Here is a 21,135-nt window from a genome sequence, read left to right as displayed (position 1 = left end):
TTCATTTCACTCAGTTTGTCTATTTAATATATAAAATACGGTAAAACATACGCAAAAAGGATAAGGTTTCAAGGGACTTGGATACTTTGGTACAACAAACACTTTTTTGTAAAAGCGGTATAGAATTTCAATAACATATCAGTGCATACTTTGTATATGAAAATATACACAAACTGTATATCATTCTCAAAAAAAAACAACAAAAAAAGAAATATTTTCTTTACAACAAAACCCAAAGCAGACCAGCTCAACACAATATATTAGCTATAAATTTCATCTTTAGTATTTCATATGCTACATTATTCTGAGTTGCTTTAAAACTCATCTCTGATGCATGTCCTTATCATTACTGTACGTAACATATGTCGTTGTTACCTGTATCCCATGCATTTACATGTTTCAAATTTCAGGATTTTACTAATTTCAGTTGTTTCCCGTTTTTATAAATATATTCTGTATCTTAATTAAAACTGCAGCATTTAACTGGTATTTCCTTCATTGCATTTGCTAATACCACAATAACTGATCGTGCAATTGTCAGCAAAGTTGCCTCAAAAAAGGAAACCAGTACTATATGTTTATGATACGGAAGAGAAAAATAAGAAAGAGGAAATTAAAAACAGTTGGCTATCCTACACAAAAAATAGCAATAAAATAAAAGCTCCATAATAATATCATTATAATAATAATAATAATAATAATAATAGACAATGGAACTGTCACCAGCACAAATTAATCCAAAAATAGTGAGATTCTAAAAAACATTGTACACAACAAGTAACAGGGGTGCAGGTTTTCATTTCTCATATAGATTGTCTTGTGACTACACTGCTAGATTGGACAGAGAACCTTTTTTTTCCCTTTTGTACATGAACAAAGCCAATCGGTGTGGTGTCACATTTCAGTCAAACATCAGCGCCCACAGAAACGAAGAGATGCCACTGAAGGTGAGTTTTTCTAAAAGTGGAAATGAGCGGGTGGTACGAGAGGAGATCGTTAGCTCTGTCTGCAGGAAGGCGGACACGCATCCCGAGTGTTCAAAAGGAATAGTTTGACATCTTGAAATTTCTTGATGGGCCGGAGAAGAGGCTCGATACGACGGTCCAGCGGTCACACTCTGCCTGCCAGCACCTCTAAAGCTCACTCTGTCATTTTAACTAAAAAAATTTTTTTAAAAAAGTGCTGCATTAATTTTGAGATCTTACATCTCAACTCTGAGATGTGCCGCGGCTTGTAGTTGTGTAATGTAAATGCCTGAGCTCGATACTTTTATAGTATTGTGAAAATGGATGCAGACGACGCATAACTGAGCTCGAGCTGACTTTATGGTCGTTAACACCAAAACGTGTCAGGTGGAGACATCCAAATTTATGTATGTACATTTTATACAAGCGGGGGATAAAAACGACAAATTTAATTGAATTGATTTTAAGTGTAAAAATTATCCAAATGGTGACACAGGCCTGCAAACGGTTCAAGATTCTCACTTGGAATTTTTCTCTCTGACATCGGAATTTGCCACAGCTGGTCACATTTAGTCGTTTCAGCATGGAAATGTGATATTGCATACATATTAGGATTCTAAATGAATAACTATCATGCCTTTGGAGAGCCTCAAAGTTCATCTGGAAACCAAACCTTTCATTGTAAGGTGTCGCCACGGCGGATGGATCTGTATCATTCCTGATCTCCTCCGGGTCCTGATGCAGGGATTTACTGCACTTTAGACCGATGCTTAAATAATACACGTAAAATGCTTTGATTGGTGACATCTCTAATTGTCCCCAAACAATCGAATCTAGACTCATATTGTGTATAAGGAGAAAAATGGGCACCCTTTTTTAACCCTGTAAGACCCAACCCATCAAAAAACAGCCAGAAAATTCTGATTTTTTTCAAACTGAGATGTTCATTAACCCTTATAGCAAAATCCACAAAAAATGTTTTTGCTATATCATGTTGTGTATGATATATTTTGATTATATACTTGCTATATATTTCTTTGTATCGCATTTGACGCACTGGGTGTTTTTGGCAATTTTTTGTTAACAACAATGTTAATTTTAGACCAAAAAAAAGAGTTTTGTCCATAAGTTTTTAAAATTATGGCAAGTATTGATCATGTTAATGAGATAGAGGTCTCAGAAACTCCTGTATTAAGGGCATTATAAGGTTAAGAGACACTAAAGATAACTGACAGCTTTCATGCTTGCATCACTTCCCAACTCTGACAAACTCTGGAGGGAATCACACATTATTCACTTTCTTTAGTGATTTTTGGGAAATTTGTATTTTAACGTTTGAATCTGCAGCTGTAAATAATGTAAATGCAGCATTAGAGGTAAGCATCAGGCGTGTTGGCTGGTGTTTTGTGTACATACTGACCACATAAGTAAAAGCACAGATCTCCTCGTTCCCACTCACTGTATAAGTATTCCTTTAAAAAAAACTTCTCCAATAAGCGCTCTTTGAAAGTGTTGGCTGTTAAATTGCTAACCGTGGCTGACTGAGAGGGGAAAGCAGCGCTAACCTGAAATCAGTGGAGTGAAAAACTACCCTCCACACATACTAGGAAAGATGATGATGATGACGATGAAATACCTCAGCAACGCCGCCGCTAGACGCGTCAGTCTTTTGGAGAAAATCCCACGCGGCCCCAATGTCTTTTTCCGACTCGCAGCATGAACCCAGAGTCGGCGTCAAACGCTGCTCACCTACACTGACGGAAAGGTGTAGGATTGTTTAAATAACAGCCGGTCTGCACTTTGAGCATCGTCTCCAGGGGAAAAAAAAGGTAAAGTAATTGAGAGCGAAAAACAGCCTGGGTTCACACACCAATACACACACTTGAAATGGTTCAACGAAAAACAGATTTGTTCAAGAAAAGCTACACTTAAACGTCAAACTTGGTTTTCCCGATGGGAAAAAAAAGAAATTGTCAGCTTACCGTGACGTGGAAAAGATTTTACACGAGTCCGTCAAAGTGTATTTTACCTCTCTACGCTAGAAGTGAACGGCAGTGTCCTGATAATAAGTTTATGTCACGGTGTAGGATTCTTTCTTTGATCGTGGGTTCTTTTCTTCAAAAGAAAGAAAGAAGAAGAACTGTGGCAAGCGAATATGATGACACCACAACCAAGCAGGCCTCTGTGAGTGAGAGACGGAAAGTGCACACACCATCGACACTAGAATAAAATAGGTTTACTTGAAACACGTCCGATCCGCCAGCACCACCCAGCGTGGCGTAACCCCTGCACCTGTATCTCAAAACATATCAAATGCACACTCATATATGCAAACAGATCCACTGAGAATCAACACATTGCTTGTTTTTAGGGATACCTAGCAAAGTCTATGCAAATATATTCATATGTACATACACGTCGTTGAAGCCGAAAAGCTATTTTTACTTTGTCGCCAACTGAAGCGGTAGAAATATAGAAAAATGTCTTTTTCCTTTCACTTTTTCGAAACACGGCAAAGAGCTAAGGAGAGCTATAGAGAGCTAAAGAGGACATCAAAGCTTTTTTTTGTATAAGGAGTGATTTTTATACAAAGTCGGAATTCCTACTTCTGGACGACTAACAGAGTTTTAAAATACCAACAGATAGAGAACACTTGGACTTAGAGAACCAAATACTTCCCTACTCCAAAAAAATCAAATCAAATCAAATTAAAAAAAAAAAAAAAAAGAGCCAACAGAGGCTCAAAAAACTCTTACTATTGAATTTCACTTGGATGGCATCTACTCCTGCTAATAAGCTGAGTAACCGGCTGGATTTCCATCCGAGTTCCAGAGGAGATGAGGTGAGAGGACGGGAGGAGCACCCCAGTCTGTGAACAAAGTGACCGCCAATACAATTCAATGTTTCACGACAGTGCGAGCGATAGCATGTCCCTATAGAGAACAGGGGCATTTGGCATTTTGTTTGTTTCTCTTCTTTTATTTAAATCTCAAAGAGAAGTTGATATTGGCACTCTGGCGAGGTGCTCGACTCACACAGCTGCAGAGTGCCACCTGAGGGGCTCGGGGCCTGCCTGGTTGCATGAGGTCGTGGCAGCAGAGGCAAAAAAAAAATAAAAATAAAATAAATCCTTTGACGCAGAAATATTGTTACCTAGAAAGACCTTTGCTTGAGTCTGTTTTGGTCAGTGCCAAAAATTGCTCAGTCTTTGTCCAGATAAAGTTATTTCCTTTAGTGCAGTTTGGAAGTGCCTTACAGGAGAATCGACAGCACGCAGCCTAAATAAACGCTGGATTCTGGAGAGCAGGAAGTGGCGAGTCGTGCGGCATTAGTCCCGTAATGTCGACAGGCCACGAGTCACATTGTATTAAAATGAAAGGAGGTCGATGTAAATACATGGAGGCGATACGGAAACCGTGTGAAAGAGAAATGTTTGTTTCGTGGTTTCACTTTAAACAACGTATTTCTACCAAAGAAGAAAAAGAAAAATATCAATATGTGGGAGTCCATTCAAGCAAGAAGGCTTTAAAAATCTACTGTCCCTCCATCCGAGGGGCTAAAATATCCAGCTGAGCTCGGAGCCGTCCATCAGGATTTTTATGCTTGTTTTTAATGGGGTTTTTGGCAAAGCCTCTGGGTGACGTAGCTGAGTAATATAACTGTGTGTGATGATAGTGTCACATGACAGTGGGGTCGGGGCAGTGGTGGTGGGACTAAGAATGAGTGTGGGTGCGTGTTGTGGGAGTCACCAAAACTTCACTGTGGGTGCAGAGAGGAGGTGTTGGTGCCTTTATGTGACCCAGGCATCCAATCTCATGCGCTTGATGTTTCCTCCTTCCTGGTCTTGTTCGTTCGACGCCCTGAGGAGCTCGGCCGACGGGCTGAAGTCGGGCGGCACGGACCGGCTGGTGGGACCTGCCGAGCTGCCACCTCCACCTCCACCGCCGGCCCCACCGCCTCCTCCTCCCGCACCTGCAGTGCCACCTCCGGCCGCTCCAGCGTCGTCGCGGTCGCTGCCTTCGAAGGAGCTGGCGTTGCTGCTTACGCTGTCTGCGGGCGAGCGGCCGGTCGGGGGCTCCAGGCATAGCAGGGAGCCGGGGTATTGAGGCGGAGCAGTCAGGATGGTACCTCCTGAGGTCGAGGATGGCGTGGTAGACGGAGGAGGGCAAGGGGTGCTGCGATCCCGGCCGGGCGAGATGGGCTCCGATTTGATGCTCACGCCGGAGTTTGTGTTGACGGTCAGCATGGCGCCTTGAGGGATGTTGGTCACCGGCCTGAGAATGGGGTCACAGAGGCAGAGGAAGAAAAATGGAAGGAAGATAAAGGGCAGAACAAAGAGGAAAAGCAAGAGACAATTTACAAATAATTAGCCACTTGACAAAAGAGAATATGGAAAAATTGGAAGACCACTCATGTGAAGACATAACCCACATTACGAAGCACAGCACCAACAGGGAAAAGCAACACTCCATTATTCCATAAAAACAATCAAATCTGAGCCTTTTAAAAGCAGGAGTTAAGATCCCAACTGCTCCCAAAAGATCAACAGAACAGCCGAAGAAGCGTGAAATGATTCAAGTGACAGGGTGGTTTGCAATGAGTCAGCTGTGACGGTGTAGAAACTCCAGAATGAGAAAACACAAAGTAATCTCGGGTTAGAGAACATGGCGGAAGCCGGAACTAAGTCTCTTTTCCTGTTTGACTGCAGACGGCACCAGACATGCTAAGAGAGCGAGGCAGCCAAAAGCGCACAGACACACAGGAAAAAGGAAGTGTGATACAGTACCGGCCCAACCACTCATCTCTACCCAAGAGCAGGTTGGACGGAGAGCCAACACTGTGGGAAGAAAACAAAATGTTGGAGCCCAAACCAAAGGGAACAGGTGGACGAGAAGGCATGTGTGGAGAGAGGTGTGAAACATTATTGCGGGCAACGTTTTCTTTTCAACAACAGCAATAATGTTCATAATGTTTTGGAAGCAAGAGCACAACAAAACCCATAAGAAAATCTTGTTTTCTGATCTACAAATACACAATACACAACGTGTGGAGCGTTTATGCAGGAATTCACGTGTTAATCGGAACACCTGAGTGTGGACGGTGGCCCTAAAGAAGTAACAGAGTACAAGATCGAATGCAAAGACATGGACAAAGTTCTTTTCTTCAAAGCTTGAGAGTGGCGAACATGATGGCATGTAAATCACATGGTACAAATTATTACTTTTAATGTTTGTGCCTTTTGTCCAATTGCTGTTTCAGTTTTTGCAGCTTTTTGTTTGATCCTTAAGGGCCACCGTATCCACGTATGTTTACATTTTAAAAAAAAAAAGATATATAAATGATCAATTTAAGTAAATATCTATTGGCCTAATTTGGAAATACACTGTGAAAACAATTAGGTAAAATACCTATGTCACCCCTCATTTCTTTATATTTTGCTTCCAAGGAGAAAGACATTAATGTATTTTGATCTTGAACAGTAGTTTTCCAGGATTTCTGAAGTTCCTTCCAAGTGTTTCTTTGGAAATTGGTTGTTTTTTCACTCATTACCGGTCCAATCCTTGTACCTGAGCATTTTTTGTTTTGTTTTGTTTGTTAAACCACTTAACACTGACCTGTGAATCATTCAAGCATAAGAAAGCCCCTAAATGTTTTCTATGCATAACAGACAACTAAGCAAAGAACCAATTAGAAGTGTATTTTTTAGAGACGTCGTTACCAGCTGCCTGTCACAAAAACAGAGTTTGTTCCGATTTCTTAAGTGAAACACAGAGGATGCTCTGTCGTGGTTTGGGCCTTCTTTGATGTTGAGGATCATGTCAAAATTGATGATGAACACACAAAACATGCAGTTTTTTGCCTTATGTACTCTTTTCCCATTCGGGTGTCAATAAACTGCTGCATGTATTTCCAAATTTCCTAGAAAACATAAAGAAATGAGGAGTAGCTTCAAGGCCTTTATTATAGACGGAGCAATCCTTTCTTTTACAGTCTAAATATTCTTGAAAGCTCTTATTGAAGAGTTCTTCCTGCTCTGTCTTCCCAAAATTAATAATAAGCTCAAAAAGTTTATTTTTAAGGCCGGTTGTTAGTAAAAAGAATAAAAGAAACGTTGTCTACGGCAGCACGCACTGAGTGTTGTTTGTGTTTTAGACAGAATCCCATTCAAGTGCAAAGTGGACTACAGCCCCCCCTACAGACAAGGTCATGACATTTCACACACGCACACACTATTAGTGGCTTTTCACCTCAGATTGGCAGCCAGACTGGACACCTGGCTAGACAGCTCGCTGCTCTGTTTGTCCACGCCCCACATGCTGTGGACGAGAGGAGAGAACACACTTCAAGGCTCTGGTGTTCACGCTACCAAACCCCAACCCAGCTCACACAGCTCTTCAGTCACACCCACACCGCACTGATATAATCCAGTCCAGATGCTGCTTATTAAGGGAGAAAAACAGTGAAACCATCTGCTTAACTTGATAACAGTTTCTCTAAATCACTGCATTTCCTCCATATTGAAAATAGCATCATACTGTGCATGCAAGTCCCGAATTGCATCGAAATTACATTTAATTATTCTTCCTACGTTGCTAGCAGAAGATCTAACATCTTCACATGAGGCAAAGTCTGACTGAATGTTTTCATGAAGGACGAGCCAAAGTTGTGCTGACAAACAAATGCGGGCAGGTTTGTTTCCTAAAATGAGGAACCATTCACATCAGGACCGAGGAACTGTGGCGATTCTTTAAAACCGTTTCTCACTTCCTATAAATTTTCAGGTTGACTGACAAAATAGTTTACCGAGGATCGAAATCCTTTTTGTGTTTCCCTCCTGAGCTGAGGGAAACCAAAGCTGAATTAAACCTATAGAGACAGAGTGCATTTAGGTCCTACCCTCACACAGCTAACCTGTGAATTTGTATTTAGTGAAGGTGCCTCCACCAAGAAGAGTTCAGTGACCCAGACTAAGACTGTAAAAACCGCATAACATCAACAGTCAGCCTTCATTTAGCCTACGTATGTGACATCAGAGTGACGTGTAGTTATATTTTTTAGGGAAGCTACTACGGAGGGTATCAGAAAGGTTTGGAGTTACAATGTTGCCACAGCTCAGATTTAACGCAGCTCTAACCCACTGTCAGTACACCGACACCACTTTGTCGCTGATTGGTTAAATATCTAAACATCACTTTGTCATCGCTATGATTTTTTAATGAAGCTAAAGGATTGTGACAGTTTGTAAACTGTGGGTAACTCAGAAGGCTGTAACGTTATGTCTGCAATGAAATGCCTACACACACTCGACAGTTTTAGCATCTTTATAAGGTGAATATAGCCTCGCTATGAATCCTGGATTTAATCCATTTGGGTAGAACAAGTCTGATGAATGTAGACTCTATATGGTTAATGCTGAACTGGGATGAAGACAAATGGCTGTTGGCTCTGATAACAGCTGGATGATAGATCATACAAACAACTTTCTGCTGCCAAACTTCAATAGATTTCATTTTTAACCTTTTTTTTTTCTGTTCCAAGTTTGGTGCAAATCATCTGACGTTGTGTCATTTTGCTTCTGAGGCAGTTAAGTTTTACTTCCATATATTCGATTTAAGTTTGTTTGGTGCTGTCTGGTTGATAAGCATGTGAGTAGATAAACGCTGTGGCAGCAGGGTCATCCTAAGTTTGTCCCACGCTATCTTTGCTTACAAAACTGTTGAACTTTTACCCCTGTACAACGCACAATCACAGTTTTGTAGCCATGATTGAGGATATTATCCTGATTCTTTCACACTGATCAGCTTTCATCTTGGACAGCATAAAATGTCACAGAAGTTTGCTAACAATAACTCGCCACAGCTAACTAGACAATAGCCTAAAATATTCCTTTGACATAATGAAATTCTATATTTTTGGCCTTTATAACGATATTTTGCAGAATGAAAGGTTGCACTCTGTCTCTGTAGGAAGTAAAACACACAATCCCATTTATAATTATTCACGTAAGACATTGTACTACATTTCACTGTGCACACAGTTTAAAGATGCAGTGACCTGTATTCTTCTTCCACTATAAGGAGTTTGTGTAGCTCTCAGTGTAGCTGGAAGCAGCTTCATCATATTTGTTTTTGATGCTGTGATATTTTTTCTTTATTTGTGTCTCAGCATGGCTCAGGGAAAGTTGTACGCAACAGGGGCAAACAAAGAGACTTATTCAGTGGTCTACAGCCAATAACAGCCAATGACAGGAGCATGACTTCCAGTAAAAGATTCACTTTAACAGGAAAAGTAGTGCCTTTTCAGCCAAGCGAGCCACCTGATGTTTACTAGTCAGTTGAGCGTACATAAACACGATGCCTAACAAGGTTATTCAGGGGAGCTTTAGTTGACTGAGAACCGTGTGGGTGATAAAGGGTTTCGATAATAATAATTATCTGATAGTTGTGTCATTTTGTTTCCACTGTGAGGCAATAAAACCACTTCTTCATTCCACGTAATGTTTTTTTTTTTTAATCAACCCAGAAAAAGCCGAACAGTGTTCAGACTGATGTTATGAGAAGGCTGAGATGGTGAGATGCTGGTGAGAGACCAGATCACTAAAAAAAAGGATGTGGATTGCTTGCATATAAAGGTCATGGTATGGATATCATGCAAGCTAAATGGGAGAGTCTGTAGATTCAGTACATCAGCATTAAAAGGGTTAGAGAGGCATTACAGGAACGTCTCAGCTGCCACCGTCTCTGGACCTGAGTGCAGGTTCAACTGCTGAAGATGAAGATGAAGAGCAGACTTACACCAAGTTGCTGAGTGATGCTAAGTTAAGCTGCTGCTGTGTTTGCTGTTGCTGCTGCTGCTGACTTGGCTGGGAAACCGTCTGCTGCTGCCATGTGGACACGCCGGTGGGCAGCAAGCCTCCTGGTGACGCCAGAGCGTGTAGAGCAGTGATGTCCGCGCTGGTCAGCTGGTACTCTGAGAGGGGGCAAAGGTCACAGCAGGAATTCAAAATAGATTTCTTCTTTAAGCTATCAGGGTGAATAATTACATAAACTTGTTATTTAATTATTAAACTCTGTTTCATCTAAAAAGGATATCGCTGCTGCCAAAGCTCTCGTGTTGAGTTCACCTGTGTTGTACGCTGTAGGCATGGCGGAGAAGGGCAGCCCCTGTGCCAGGAGGCTCGGTGTGGCTACAGAGACCACTGGCGTGGTGAGAGTTTGAGCTCCAGCTGCCAGCCGCTGGGCGTTCTGCCAAAGAGGACCACAGCATGTTAGTGAGAGCAGGACAGAAAGGATCAAAACTTCCACATGTGACCCAAAGGAGTCAAGACTTATTTTTTGTTTAATGTACACTCTGACATGCTGGGAATGACGATGTGCACATGGCTGGATTCATAATGGCGTTCCACATGGAGTAAATCTCAGAGTTAAGTGTGGATTTACTGTCGGGACGTTCTTGATGACATGCATCAAAAACACTTTCATTGTTCTCGGTGATTTATAGAATTACATTAAAGGCACATTGTTCAACCCTCAGTTGCCACATTTTATTCAAATTAAGCTTCCACGAATATTAATGATAATTACCAAAATGTAAATCAGATCAATTAACTAGATAAAAGATTATGTGAAAGTAAAACCTCCCAAGCAGATCGACTCTGACGAGACACAGACTCTGTAGAAATTCAATACTTTATCAATGCATTTTTAAAAAACATCAACAGATTTAAAATATTTTAGCAAAATTTGGATCCATCTCGTCTCATTTTTTTTTCTTTACTGTTTTATTTGGTGCTCTTTGTTTTTATGTAAAAACCTACACAAATATGTTCAATAAAAATTATACAATCACTGTTTAAGTTTAATATGGCTTATCTGGATATAAACATCCACAGTGATGTGAAAAAGTTTAAATAGGAGTCAGTACAGCTCTGTGATAACATAAGTACACCCCATGATTCAGTCGCTTCTAGCAGAAATAGCTTTAACTAATAGTTTTCTGTATGACTTTATCAGTCTCTCAAATCATCGTGGAGGAATTTTGGCCCACTCTCCATTACAAGACTGCTTCAGTTCACTGAAGTTTGCAGGCATCCAGAATATTTTGGTATACAGAGGATTTCACTGGGCTCAATGACTGCAAGGTGCCCAGGTCCTGTGGCTGCATAAAGAGCCCAAATCCTCACCCCTCCACCGCCGTGCTTGACAGCTGGTATGGGGTGTTTGTGTTGATATTCTGTTTTGCAGTCTTGCAGTTTGTTCAGATGCAGCTTTGCAAACCTAAGCTGTGCTGCCACGTTCTTCCTGGAGAGAAGAAGATGTCTTATGTTAACCCTCCCAAACAAGCCATGCTCATTCTGTCTTTTTCTTATTCTAATGTCATGAACTTTAACAGGTAACATGCTAACTAAGGAAGCATTGAGGGTGTACTTAGTTTTTCACATGGCAGAAACTCCTCCCAGTCTGTATCATCTGCACTTATTTGCCATATTTTCTTGATAAATCAAGATTTTGTTTGATTTAAAAAGGTCAAAAGCGATAAAAGTACATCACAGGGTCTTGCAGCCAAAATGGCTCTTTGATTTCTTCATTCAGTTTACCATCGTATTCATACATACAGTTGCTCACTGTGTTTTTGGCCTTTCGATTTAAAAAAATGGCATAAACATTTAATAGGAAATAAAATCTCCCATTTCAATTTTAATATCATCTACTGTGCATATAGTGTGTTTTAATTTTAAATGGTAAATTTCAGAATAAACTCTCCAGTCTCACTATAATAAACTACAAACGGGTGACGTTATCTGCAGCTATCGTGAAGCTGATCCTGTTTGCCTCAATGCAGAGCTCATCTCATGATTCTCCAGTGGATGTCAGTAAAGGTTTGCAGTGCGCTGCGAGAGTGGTAAAGCATCCTGTTTATGTTTCTATCACTCAGTTTTATAGGAGCCACGGAGATGACTGTTTGCACATCCAGTCACCCATTTACATGACAAGATATTCAGTGTTTCTCCAACACAGGTGCCACAGTCACACTGCTAAATCTGTGGAACTGCTGCCCTGAGGTTTTATTATTATGTACACTCGCTGAAACACACAAATCTGTGAAGAAACACAACCCTCCAGAGTCAGGTTGAGCTGAATTATATCACAGATAAAAGCAGATGGAGGTTTTTAACAGAAGGAAATAATAAAAGGTTTGCGAATAAAAGGCCAAAGACGCAGTAATTCAGGTCTGGAATTACTCTTCTCGATGCTGAGGCTCATCATCCGGAGAGGAAACATTCGGACAGAGTTATGACTGCAACGCTGAATTTACACAGAGAGAGAGAAGAGACAGACCGGAGAGAGGAGCCGGATTCAATTATCTGCCTTTGTGAAGAAGTGAGGAGGAGCGGCGAGGTGAGAGCGATGAAAATTAATCACTCTTCTCTGGAAAATGAGAATCTTGCCTGTCAACTTTGGGAGGAATTGTGAAAGAGGGGGAACGGCAGCAGCCACCACCACCATCAGCAGCAACCATCATCTCTCTCTGTGTAAACTCAGCTTAAATCAAAGGCAGATTTTTTAGAATAACAAGAAAATTCAATGTTTTCCTCCCCCCAGTATTATTAAAAGTGGGATAAGTAAATGTTGCTATAACATTTTTTTTTGTCTCAAATAATAATCATGCCCAAGAATAGTCAGAAAACAGTGGAATAATAGCTTGTTTTCAACAAATCTCAACACAAAATTGTCCTATTTAAAAAGCCGAAGCCATCGCCTCACAAAAACATAGCTAATTAGCTTTATTTCATCTTAACCATTAATCAATTTGTTATAGTAACACCATAAATACAGAGGTGCACAATCCTAAAATGTTTAAATCCTAGTGTTTCAGAGCTAAATATGCATACGTGACAGAGGAAATGCCTTTAATGTAATGCCAGTTAGTTCTTAAACATCTGTACTTCACACAGTTTTTGGAGGATGGTGGAATGAGTCGGTGTGAGTGTCAGTGAGCAGGGAGCATGCTCCGTGGTGCCTCGAGAAGACATCCATGCTTTTAAAGTGGCATCGTATGATGAAGTAAATGGACCTGCATGGTTCAAAAACTTACAGGTGCACATTACAGTATGACACTTCTGCTGAAACAAAACTGATTCATGTGAAGGTCTGAATCACTTGAGTATTTCTAGATCACTGACAGGTTTATGAGCCCACGACTAAAGAAATGCTGGAACAACACATCCATGAGCCCTGAACCACATGCAGTCAGGTGGGAACCACAAACTGAAAGACCATCCCAAGAAATGTGAGTGGAGCAAGACCAGAACAATGTGAAACTCCTATAAGAGAACTGCATCCATGCTATTAATGTGCCATCGACTCATGCGAGTGACTGACGTGGGGGAAATCACCTCGTTTACCAATTCCAGCTCATCCTCTGTCTGCAAAGGGTGGTAACAGAGAGGGTTACAACTCTGGGGTAATTAAAAAAGATATATGGAACAACAATAAAACTACTTACTGTAGTCTGGCAGCTACTTCACTGGTGGCTTGCTTAACAATGACATACTTGCAGTCTGATTATGAAATGTGCGGCGGTGCCATCACTCTGCCTGCCTACAGTCATTAGAAATGTAATGACTGGTCTCACTAATCTGGAGCTTTCGTTCACACAATCGCCCTCAGCCGTTACAGTGTCAACATATTTATCACTTTGTACCGAGCTAAGAAAAAACAGGAAAAGCTGCAGGAAATATGAAGTAGTACAGCAGCAAAAAATCTTTAATACTGCTGGGTAGCAGAGGCTGCTTTCTGCTCTTAAAACACCAGCAGTTCGTGCATGTTTATCTTGTGGCTGTGTAGGTTTTCAGTCATCCAGGGCAGGGTAGTCTTAAAGCTTGAAAATAAGGCAATTGTACTGTAGATGTTGTACCTCTCATCCAAGAGGCTTCTTCAGTTCAGTTCAACACTTTGGACGGAGAACCTATCAGTCTCATGGTGGATTCACCTGAAATCTCTGGTGGTAATGACCCATGCCTTTTTTCATACCCTGGGTCATGTGGTGACGCTCATGATCAATAGTGGGTCAATGACCACCTGAGGGACAAGCACGCGAGGGTTTAAAATGTCTGAGACTCTCCACTTTTTTGGTTTTAGATCTGAAGAAGGTGAAATGTTTTTAAAAACTTATAGAAGTACAGTCCCCTTATTTTTAAGTTCTTAAGACCACGTTTATGTTACTTTACTCTAATTATACAATCCCTAGTTGAGCCACGAGGGTACTCATGGGAAAAGTAACCAATACAGAACCACCATGATATACTGCCCATCACATTCATTACATTACTGTAATTCTTTGATACCCAATATATTTTAATACATCTTATTCTGAGCCAAAGTCGCCCTTTTTCCTCAGATTTGACCTGGTGGTTCAAGTGTTAAAAAAAATGAAAACGTGTACATCTTAATTATGTGGCGGGTCCACTGTGCAGAGGAATATTGTGTGATCGGAGGGAAAGCTCAAGGACAGCTAATAAATGGACCTCGCTGTTGAAATGAACTTTAAGTCCTCGATGAAACCAAGACTGTTTTTTGTTAGCACAGACACTGCTGAACATGCCTCCAAGAAACGTGGGTGCACGCTTGGTTCAGGAAAAGAGAGGAGAGAAATCTCATCGGTGTGTCGGTGGGAGTAGGCTGATTCAACACGACTTTACTCGCTTTCCTAGACTAAATAATGAGAAGAGTTGAGCACAAAAACTCTTCCCCCAGGTCTTTACTAAAGCACAAAACTGATGGCAAGCATTCCTCTATAACAGACTGTTTATCTTCTGTGTAATTCTTGAATTTCATTCAACACATCAATATGAATTCCCAGAGTTTTGTATGGTTTTCCATCTCACTCACAAAACTTTCCTGAGATAAGAAATGAAAATAATCCTCCCGTGGTCCTGAAATAATCCTTCAGATTCATCGTTTGTCTTTGCTTCAACATCGCGGGTAACTTTAGTGAAGGCAGGAGGCGTTATGCTGCTCGTTAAAGGATCGAAGCGTTAAAGAAACCGACCCAGACAACACAAGTTCGGCTTAGTTAAGCTCACCATCTGCATGAGGCTCTTTCCGCCCTGTGAGGTGATGACTCGGAGGTCTGGCTTGCGGCTGTTGACCATCTGGGGGCTCGGAGGTGGGGGTGGAGACTTGGCCGGAACTACTTTCCCCAGACTGTTGCCGTTGGAAACGGTGAGGAGGCCTGGGGAGGCCCTGGCACTGGTGTATCCATTAGCTGCGGGGAGACGGAGGTGTGAATGGACAGAAATCAATAGGAAAATCAAACAGGTGAAAGCAGACGGCGGGGTACAGACGGTGTGCCCCCTCAACGATGGCTTACATAATCCTCCCAAAGGTTTCTTTGTTAAACAGTTTTTCAAAGACGTGCAAACAGAACCAAGGAGTAAAAGCCCTCTAATGTTACAGATTATTGAATATGTTGAGGCAAATGTGCTCTAGTACTAATAAATAAAAGATTGGACATTTTTAATCAAGAAATCCAATATAAAGTAAGTAAATGAAAATGTTTTCCTGGTGCAGGCTTGAAATAAAGAACTAAGGCATGTGCCAGGCTGACTGCATTCCCCGCAGGAAGTGCTGGGAATCCCATGCATTTCTGTTGTTACTGGTGGCTTCCCCTGATCCCTGTGAGATACAATCACAGACGGTGCAGAGGAGGAGAGCAGGAACGAATACTCCCAATACAGACCGGATAACAGAAGGACGATCTGTGGTGAAAAACAACAAATAAGTTGAAGATAGCGCTCAGATATTTTAATACTCACGGACTGGACTTGGACATCCTCCATTTGAATTATTCAGGTCGCCTCCAAGAAGAGCGCCTATTGATAAAAGCTTAAATTAATAGAAATGTTGGGACTTAAGAACAAGAACATCACTTTAAGGTTTGGCAGTGGAAGAAAAGGTAATACATGGAGTTCTCAGTGATTTCTAATGCAACAAAAGCCTCAAAATATGAGAGAACTGCCTTTTGTTCTCACATAACATTTTACCACAGTGGACATTTTAATTTTTTGTACTTTGAAAAAGACCCCAGCTCATGGATACACTGTATACTATATGCACTCTATTTGTTTCTTTGTTTTATCTTAATTATTGACTTATACACAGTTGTTCATTCCCTCCTCAGGTTTCAGCTCCAGCCAGTGCTGCACATGCATTATGTCACCATGCATTTCATTACACAAACTGTATGAGTATATCCAAAAAAAGGACTTTAAATTGAGTATAATCTAAATAAATATTAACTCCAGGTCTCCCCTGCATGCATCAACTAATCAACTAAAATTTAATATAAACGTGAAAAAAAAAAAGTGTAAGTGAAGTGTAGCGAATGTCACACAGAGCAAATTAGTCCAGAGGAGAGCGGCATGCATTTCTCCCCGAGGAATGAAGCAGCTTATTATGCATAATGATATGGAGCTGCATGCTTCCAGTGTCTGCTATAGTCTCTGATTACCTGACAGTGTCGCCTTGCTTGATTTTGTAATTATCTCTGCTATTAACTAATAAAGGCCAACGTTTACTTGTGTTTACAAAGAATTCAAAATGAATCCTATGGGGGTACAAACATGGATAATTTTTTGTCATCTTTCTTTTTTTAAACAACTTCTTTTGTTTTAGATCAAACACACTGAAAAAACATGAGCAACTTAAAAAAGTCATGTTCGTGTAAAAGCAGAAAAATCCCTGCGCTGAAGACTGTTTACTGTCTTTTGCTGGTCTACAGGCCATTCCTCATCTCGCTCACCTGCACTGGCTGGTCGCTGTGGCAACCCAGGAGACACCGTATTTCTCTGAAGAGCCGGTTGCTGTGGCGACAGGAGGTGGGTATCCGTGAGCGACGATGATGTTACATAGGAGGTAGTTACCAGTGCGCTGCCAGGGTTGCTGAACTGCAGTGTGCTTTGATTGGACGCCTGGACGGTGACCGGCATGGAGAACGTCTGAGGCGGAGCTGTTGACTGCTGCGAAATTAAGAAAACGTCACTTTTAGTCCCACTGCGCGACATTACCGCACTACTTTATAACAATCAGAACATTACCTAGATTTAGCCTCACGCTACTTTTTTGGAATTAAAAAAAAAAGTGGTAAAACACGGCAGGTTTGTACTTCACAGCTTCAACTAACAAACTACACGATTGTTTACGAATATAAAAGCATGTAATGGAAAAAACTGTCTCCAGAGTTTTAGTCGTCTCATTTGTAAAAGATCAAATCTAATTTCAAAGAAAAATTAGGCACTGTAATACCTATTTTTTATTATAATACGGTAAAATTAAGACGTATTGTCATGCTCCAAATAGGTGCACATAATATATGAATATGGGTCTACAGGCATTTCCTTATTTCACCATTGTGGAAGAAGCACGACTGAAAACCGTTGCCGTATGACATATTGTGAAGTGGAGAAGTTTTAATATTGAAGGACCTACACTGGCTTGTGTGGGTCCTTCAATGTTATAAAATATTATTTTAAGTTATTGTTTAAGTTATTATTGTAAGTTAAAAAGTAAAGAAAAACAAGTCAAAATATAATTATCAAAGAGTAAAAAAAATGCAAATATAAACCTGTCATTGCTCTCTGTTTGATGAACATCAGAATAACAACCTTTATTTCTTTCACTTTCACAAAAAAGTAGCATTAGAAAATTACAAATAGATAAAATGACATTAAAACCACGATATAAAAGCCAATATACAAGTGTGGGCTTTTAAAAGTTTTTTTAAAACGAGGAACTGATCGTGCTGAGCTAACTTTAAGAGGAAGTTTGTTGGGCTAAAACTGAATGCAGTCCCCCTTTCTATTAACAGTAATCAGTAAAATCTTAATTTGAATTTTGCACTGAATGGGAGGCCAAAGTAATTTTGCGAGGACTGGAGTCATGCATTTGGAGCGCAAAGTGTTTGTGAGTAGTCTTGTACCAAGTGTAGATGCAAAAGTGCTGCATCATTTAAGAATATATACAATGACTTGCAATAATCTAATCAGCAGAAAATCAGAGAGTGGATAAGGTGTTCAGCTGTATTATTCAGAAGTCCTGATCTGACCTTTGTAATATACTAACCCATATAAAGACTGGGCTGAGAGATTTGAAATAACAGTTGAAACTAAGAAGCTAAAAAAAAAAAAGGAGTAGTTTGCTTTGGGTCAGTTATTAGTTGTCCAAAACGGGGAATGACACTATTAGTAAGATGTTCGGTACCAATAACAGTTTGGTTTTAAGGAATTTGAAGTCATCCAGTCCTTAATGGCACCAAGGCAGGAATGCAGACAAGCTACATGTTTGTGTTTTTCTACTAAATAAGACAAGCGAATGTCAATAATCAGCATTACAGAGGTAAGACAGACACAAACTAAAGAAAATAGGTCCAAGGATTGAGCCCTGTGGGACCCCATATGGCATGAGGGTGCAGTAAACAAGGTAAAACTGTCCACAGTGACTCTAGCTGTACCAAATGTAAAATACAAACTGTAATGTTGCCTGAATCTGTGCTCATTAAAATGTCCTTAAAAACTTTACGTAAAGTGGTTTCTGTACTTTTTTTCTAAGACCAGACTGAAATTATTGCCTTTTATTACCCCTAAGAGCTGCCTACTAACCACTTTTTCAAGAATTTTTGAAAGCAGAGGTCATTTGGAAATAGGAAGGTATTTATGCAGTTATGGTGGGTATTAATCAGTTTTCTTTAACTCTTTACCCCTTGAAAGCTGACTAGGAGTAACCTTTGAAGCTCTTTTCTGAACTGAGTGGTTTCATATCTGAGGGCTTCTTATAGAACGAAATGACTGTGTTTGCATCACACGTTATAGTGAGAGTGAGCTCTGCCTATACAGCTACCACTGGAAACTATTCTAATGTCATCAAACCACATGTTCATTGATAAATACTGAGCTGTCAAACACATTATTACGGGTACAGGGGAGCTCATCAAATGTCATCTTTATGGGGAGAAAGCGTTAACGATCCATGAGGCTATAACATCAAAACCCTGCCTGAACAGCTTATGAAACAACACGTGAACTTCCACCTTACACGGTGTTGTATTTATGTCTGACACAAATTTGTTCAAATCCAGTAGAGTAATGGGGGTAAATGCAGTAAGGTGAATGGTGGGTGCCAAGGTAGAGAAAGAAAGGAACAAGTGGCACCCAGTGAAGCCTTAAAGTTTATTTTAAGAACTCTCACAATGTTTACTACTGATGGTAATAAACAGACGTCTCAGTTTATAGATAGCAGTGTTATGCCACTCTCTCAGTTTTTAGCAGACTACTCAGTGAACACCATCAACTCCCTCATATGAAGCTGGTGGACCTGAAAATATGCAATGACACAAGGTTTCTGAATGATTTACAGTTATTACTGCAACTTTTCATTACCTGTTTTGCTTCCACTGATGCATCTGTGGTCAATTAAAAATCATACAACAATAGCAGCCATGTTGATGCAAGTAATCTTTTGTCATTTAAATAAAAGACATGAAGTGCTATCTGCTTTCTTTTGTCTTCAAAATGCCCTTTGTGTGCAAATTTCCTGGCGTGCAGCTGATACAGTGTACAAATGTTATGATCTTAACTCTGATCTATTGACTATAAATGAACATGGTATTATTGTAAAAAGCACAATTATTTAATTGGAGTCTTTAAGCACAAAATATAGGTGAGTATCATCGGCATACAACAGAAAAATAAAGAGAACTGAAGGCATGCATGGCCAGAAAAACCAAAAAGCAATGGTTTTACAGATGTGTTGAGTTTTAGTCCTCGCTTGTGAATAATATGAAGGCAGTAAATGAGTTAGACTAACTCATTTACTGCCTTCAAAACAATGACCAAAAAAAAAACAACCCCCAAACAAAAGCTCTTAATAATACCACCATCTCTAACACCAATCAAGCAATCTGCATTTTTTTATAAAGGTCACAGTAAAGTGTAACACAACTCGTTAGAGGAACTTCCTACCAGTAGCAGTTTCCTGTCAGTACTTAAGACAAAGCAGAACAACAACAACAGACAAGTGTTTGACCAATAAGCAGAACAAACTGCAATATAAAAAAAAAATGCTGCATGAGTTAAGAGAAGACTTAAGTGTGAAGTTTACAAAACTTACTCCGTAGCGTTTGAAGAGAACATCCAGGTCCTCTGTGGTTTTCCGGTATTTGTCATCATTAAGGGGACTTTGGTCGATCGAGTCTTCGCCGTCTGGCTCTGGGCTGTCACAGCCGTTGAAGCCTTTCTTTCTCAAAGTCTGTAAATGTAAAAACTGGGCTTTAGAAGTGAGAAGACATGATACTGCAATCATAGTATGAATCATGAGTTTATCATTTAAAGTGTTTCAGAAAATGTAGGTGGAAGAGAATCAGCTGCCACTGAAAATTATTTGATCACGGTTGTGAAGTCAGAAATACAGTTCCCATTAATTATAACTACTTTCTCTATAACACCCCTGAATGAAGGCAGTGACGTGAGACAATGACACTGAGGTGCGCCGGTTACATTGCCTCTGATCACACAAAGATAAGATAATACTTCAAATTCTTTCTTCAGAGACTGCATTAAAACAACAGTCACAAAGCCTTTTTCAAGAAGCCCAAGCTTTTAATCTTGTTGGTTTTGTCACATCAAAAACACAAAAGCAAACAGCAAATAAATCAAAATCTGGTGAAATGATGACAATACAGCTAAAAGACCAAAAAAAACCAAATCACTTGTGCAGCATATGGCTACATATTTAACAGATTAAATGGGATATTGCCAGTATTATACAGCTCTTTATGTTTTAAGAGTTGGTGCAACAGTTCAGCCCTGACAGTTTCCATATTATTTAAAATCTAATCAAGGCCTTAGCTTACTCACTTCTGCACAAATGGTGAGGATGCATCGACTAACCTCAATGATATCGGCATTGGTCCGGCTCTCATGCGGCTCATTGTACTCTGTGTATTTGAGCAGGACCTTGTCCATGTCAGTACTGGCATACTGGAACAGCTTGTTCGCATGGTTGAAGATGATCAGGGCAATCTCGCAGTCACACAATACACTCAGCTCGTAGGCTTTCTTCATCAAACCAAACTTTCGCTTTGTGAATGTCACCTGAAAGAAAACAGAAGAAAG

The 21,135-nt window shown here is 40.3% G+C and overlaps 1 protein-coding gene across 5 annotated transcripts in view; it reads right to left on the bottom strand.

Moving 5' to 3' along the window:
* The window catches only part of LOC102290412 (myocyte-specific enhancer factor 2D homolog), a 32,556-nt gene continuing 11,421 nt past the window's right edge, over positions 1-21,135 (bottom strand). Inside the window, exons 3-13 of one of the 5 annotated variants that reach the window (XM_005927556.2) lie at positions 20,911-21,114; positions 20,132-20,269; positions 16,770-16,986; positions 15,784-15,840; positions 15,052-15,233; positions 13,363-13,392; positions 10,090-10,210; positions 9,761-9,935; positions 7,214-7,282; positions 5,752-5,802; positions 1-5,239 (exon numbers count right to left, since the gene is read on the bottom strand). In XM_005927556.2, the coding sequence (XP_005927618.1) occupies positions 4,756-5,239; positions 5,752-5,802; positions 7,214-7,282; positions 9,761-9,935; positions 10,090-10,210; positions 13,363-13,392; positions 15,052-15,233; positions 15,784-15,840; positions 16,770-16,986; positions 20,132-20,269; positions 20,911-21,114 (1,728 nt within the window). In that variant the 3' untranslated portion in view covers positions 1-4,755. The remainder of the gene's footprint in view (positions 5,240-5,751; positions 5,803-7,213; positions 7,283-9,760; positions 9,936-10,089; positions 10,211-13,362; positions 13,393-15,051; positions 15,234-15,783; positions 15,841-16,769; positions 16,987-20,131; positions 20,270-20,910; positions 21,115-21,135) is intronic. The other 4 variants (XM_005927558.2, XM_005927557.2, XM_005927559.2 and 1 more) reach the window with 4 other exon arrangements.

Source organism: Haplochromis burtoni, unplaced genomic scaffold, assembly GCF_018398535.1.
Source record: "Haplochromis burtoni strain Fernald_Lab_line unplaced genomic scaffold, NCSU_Asbu1 Contig_90, whole genome shotgun sequence".
In the NCBI taxonomy this organism is placed as follows: Eukaryota; Metazoa; Chordata; class Actinopteri; order Cichliformes; family Cichlidae; genus Haplochromis; species Haplochromis burtoni.
The sequence above is the reverse complement of the archived record's forward strand: the minus strand, read 5'-3'. Positions and strand labels throughout refer to the sequence as shown.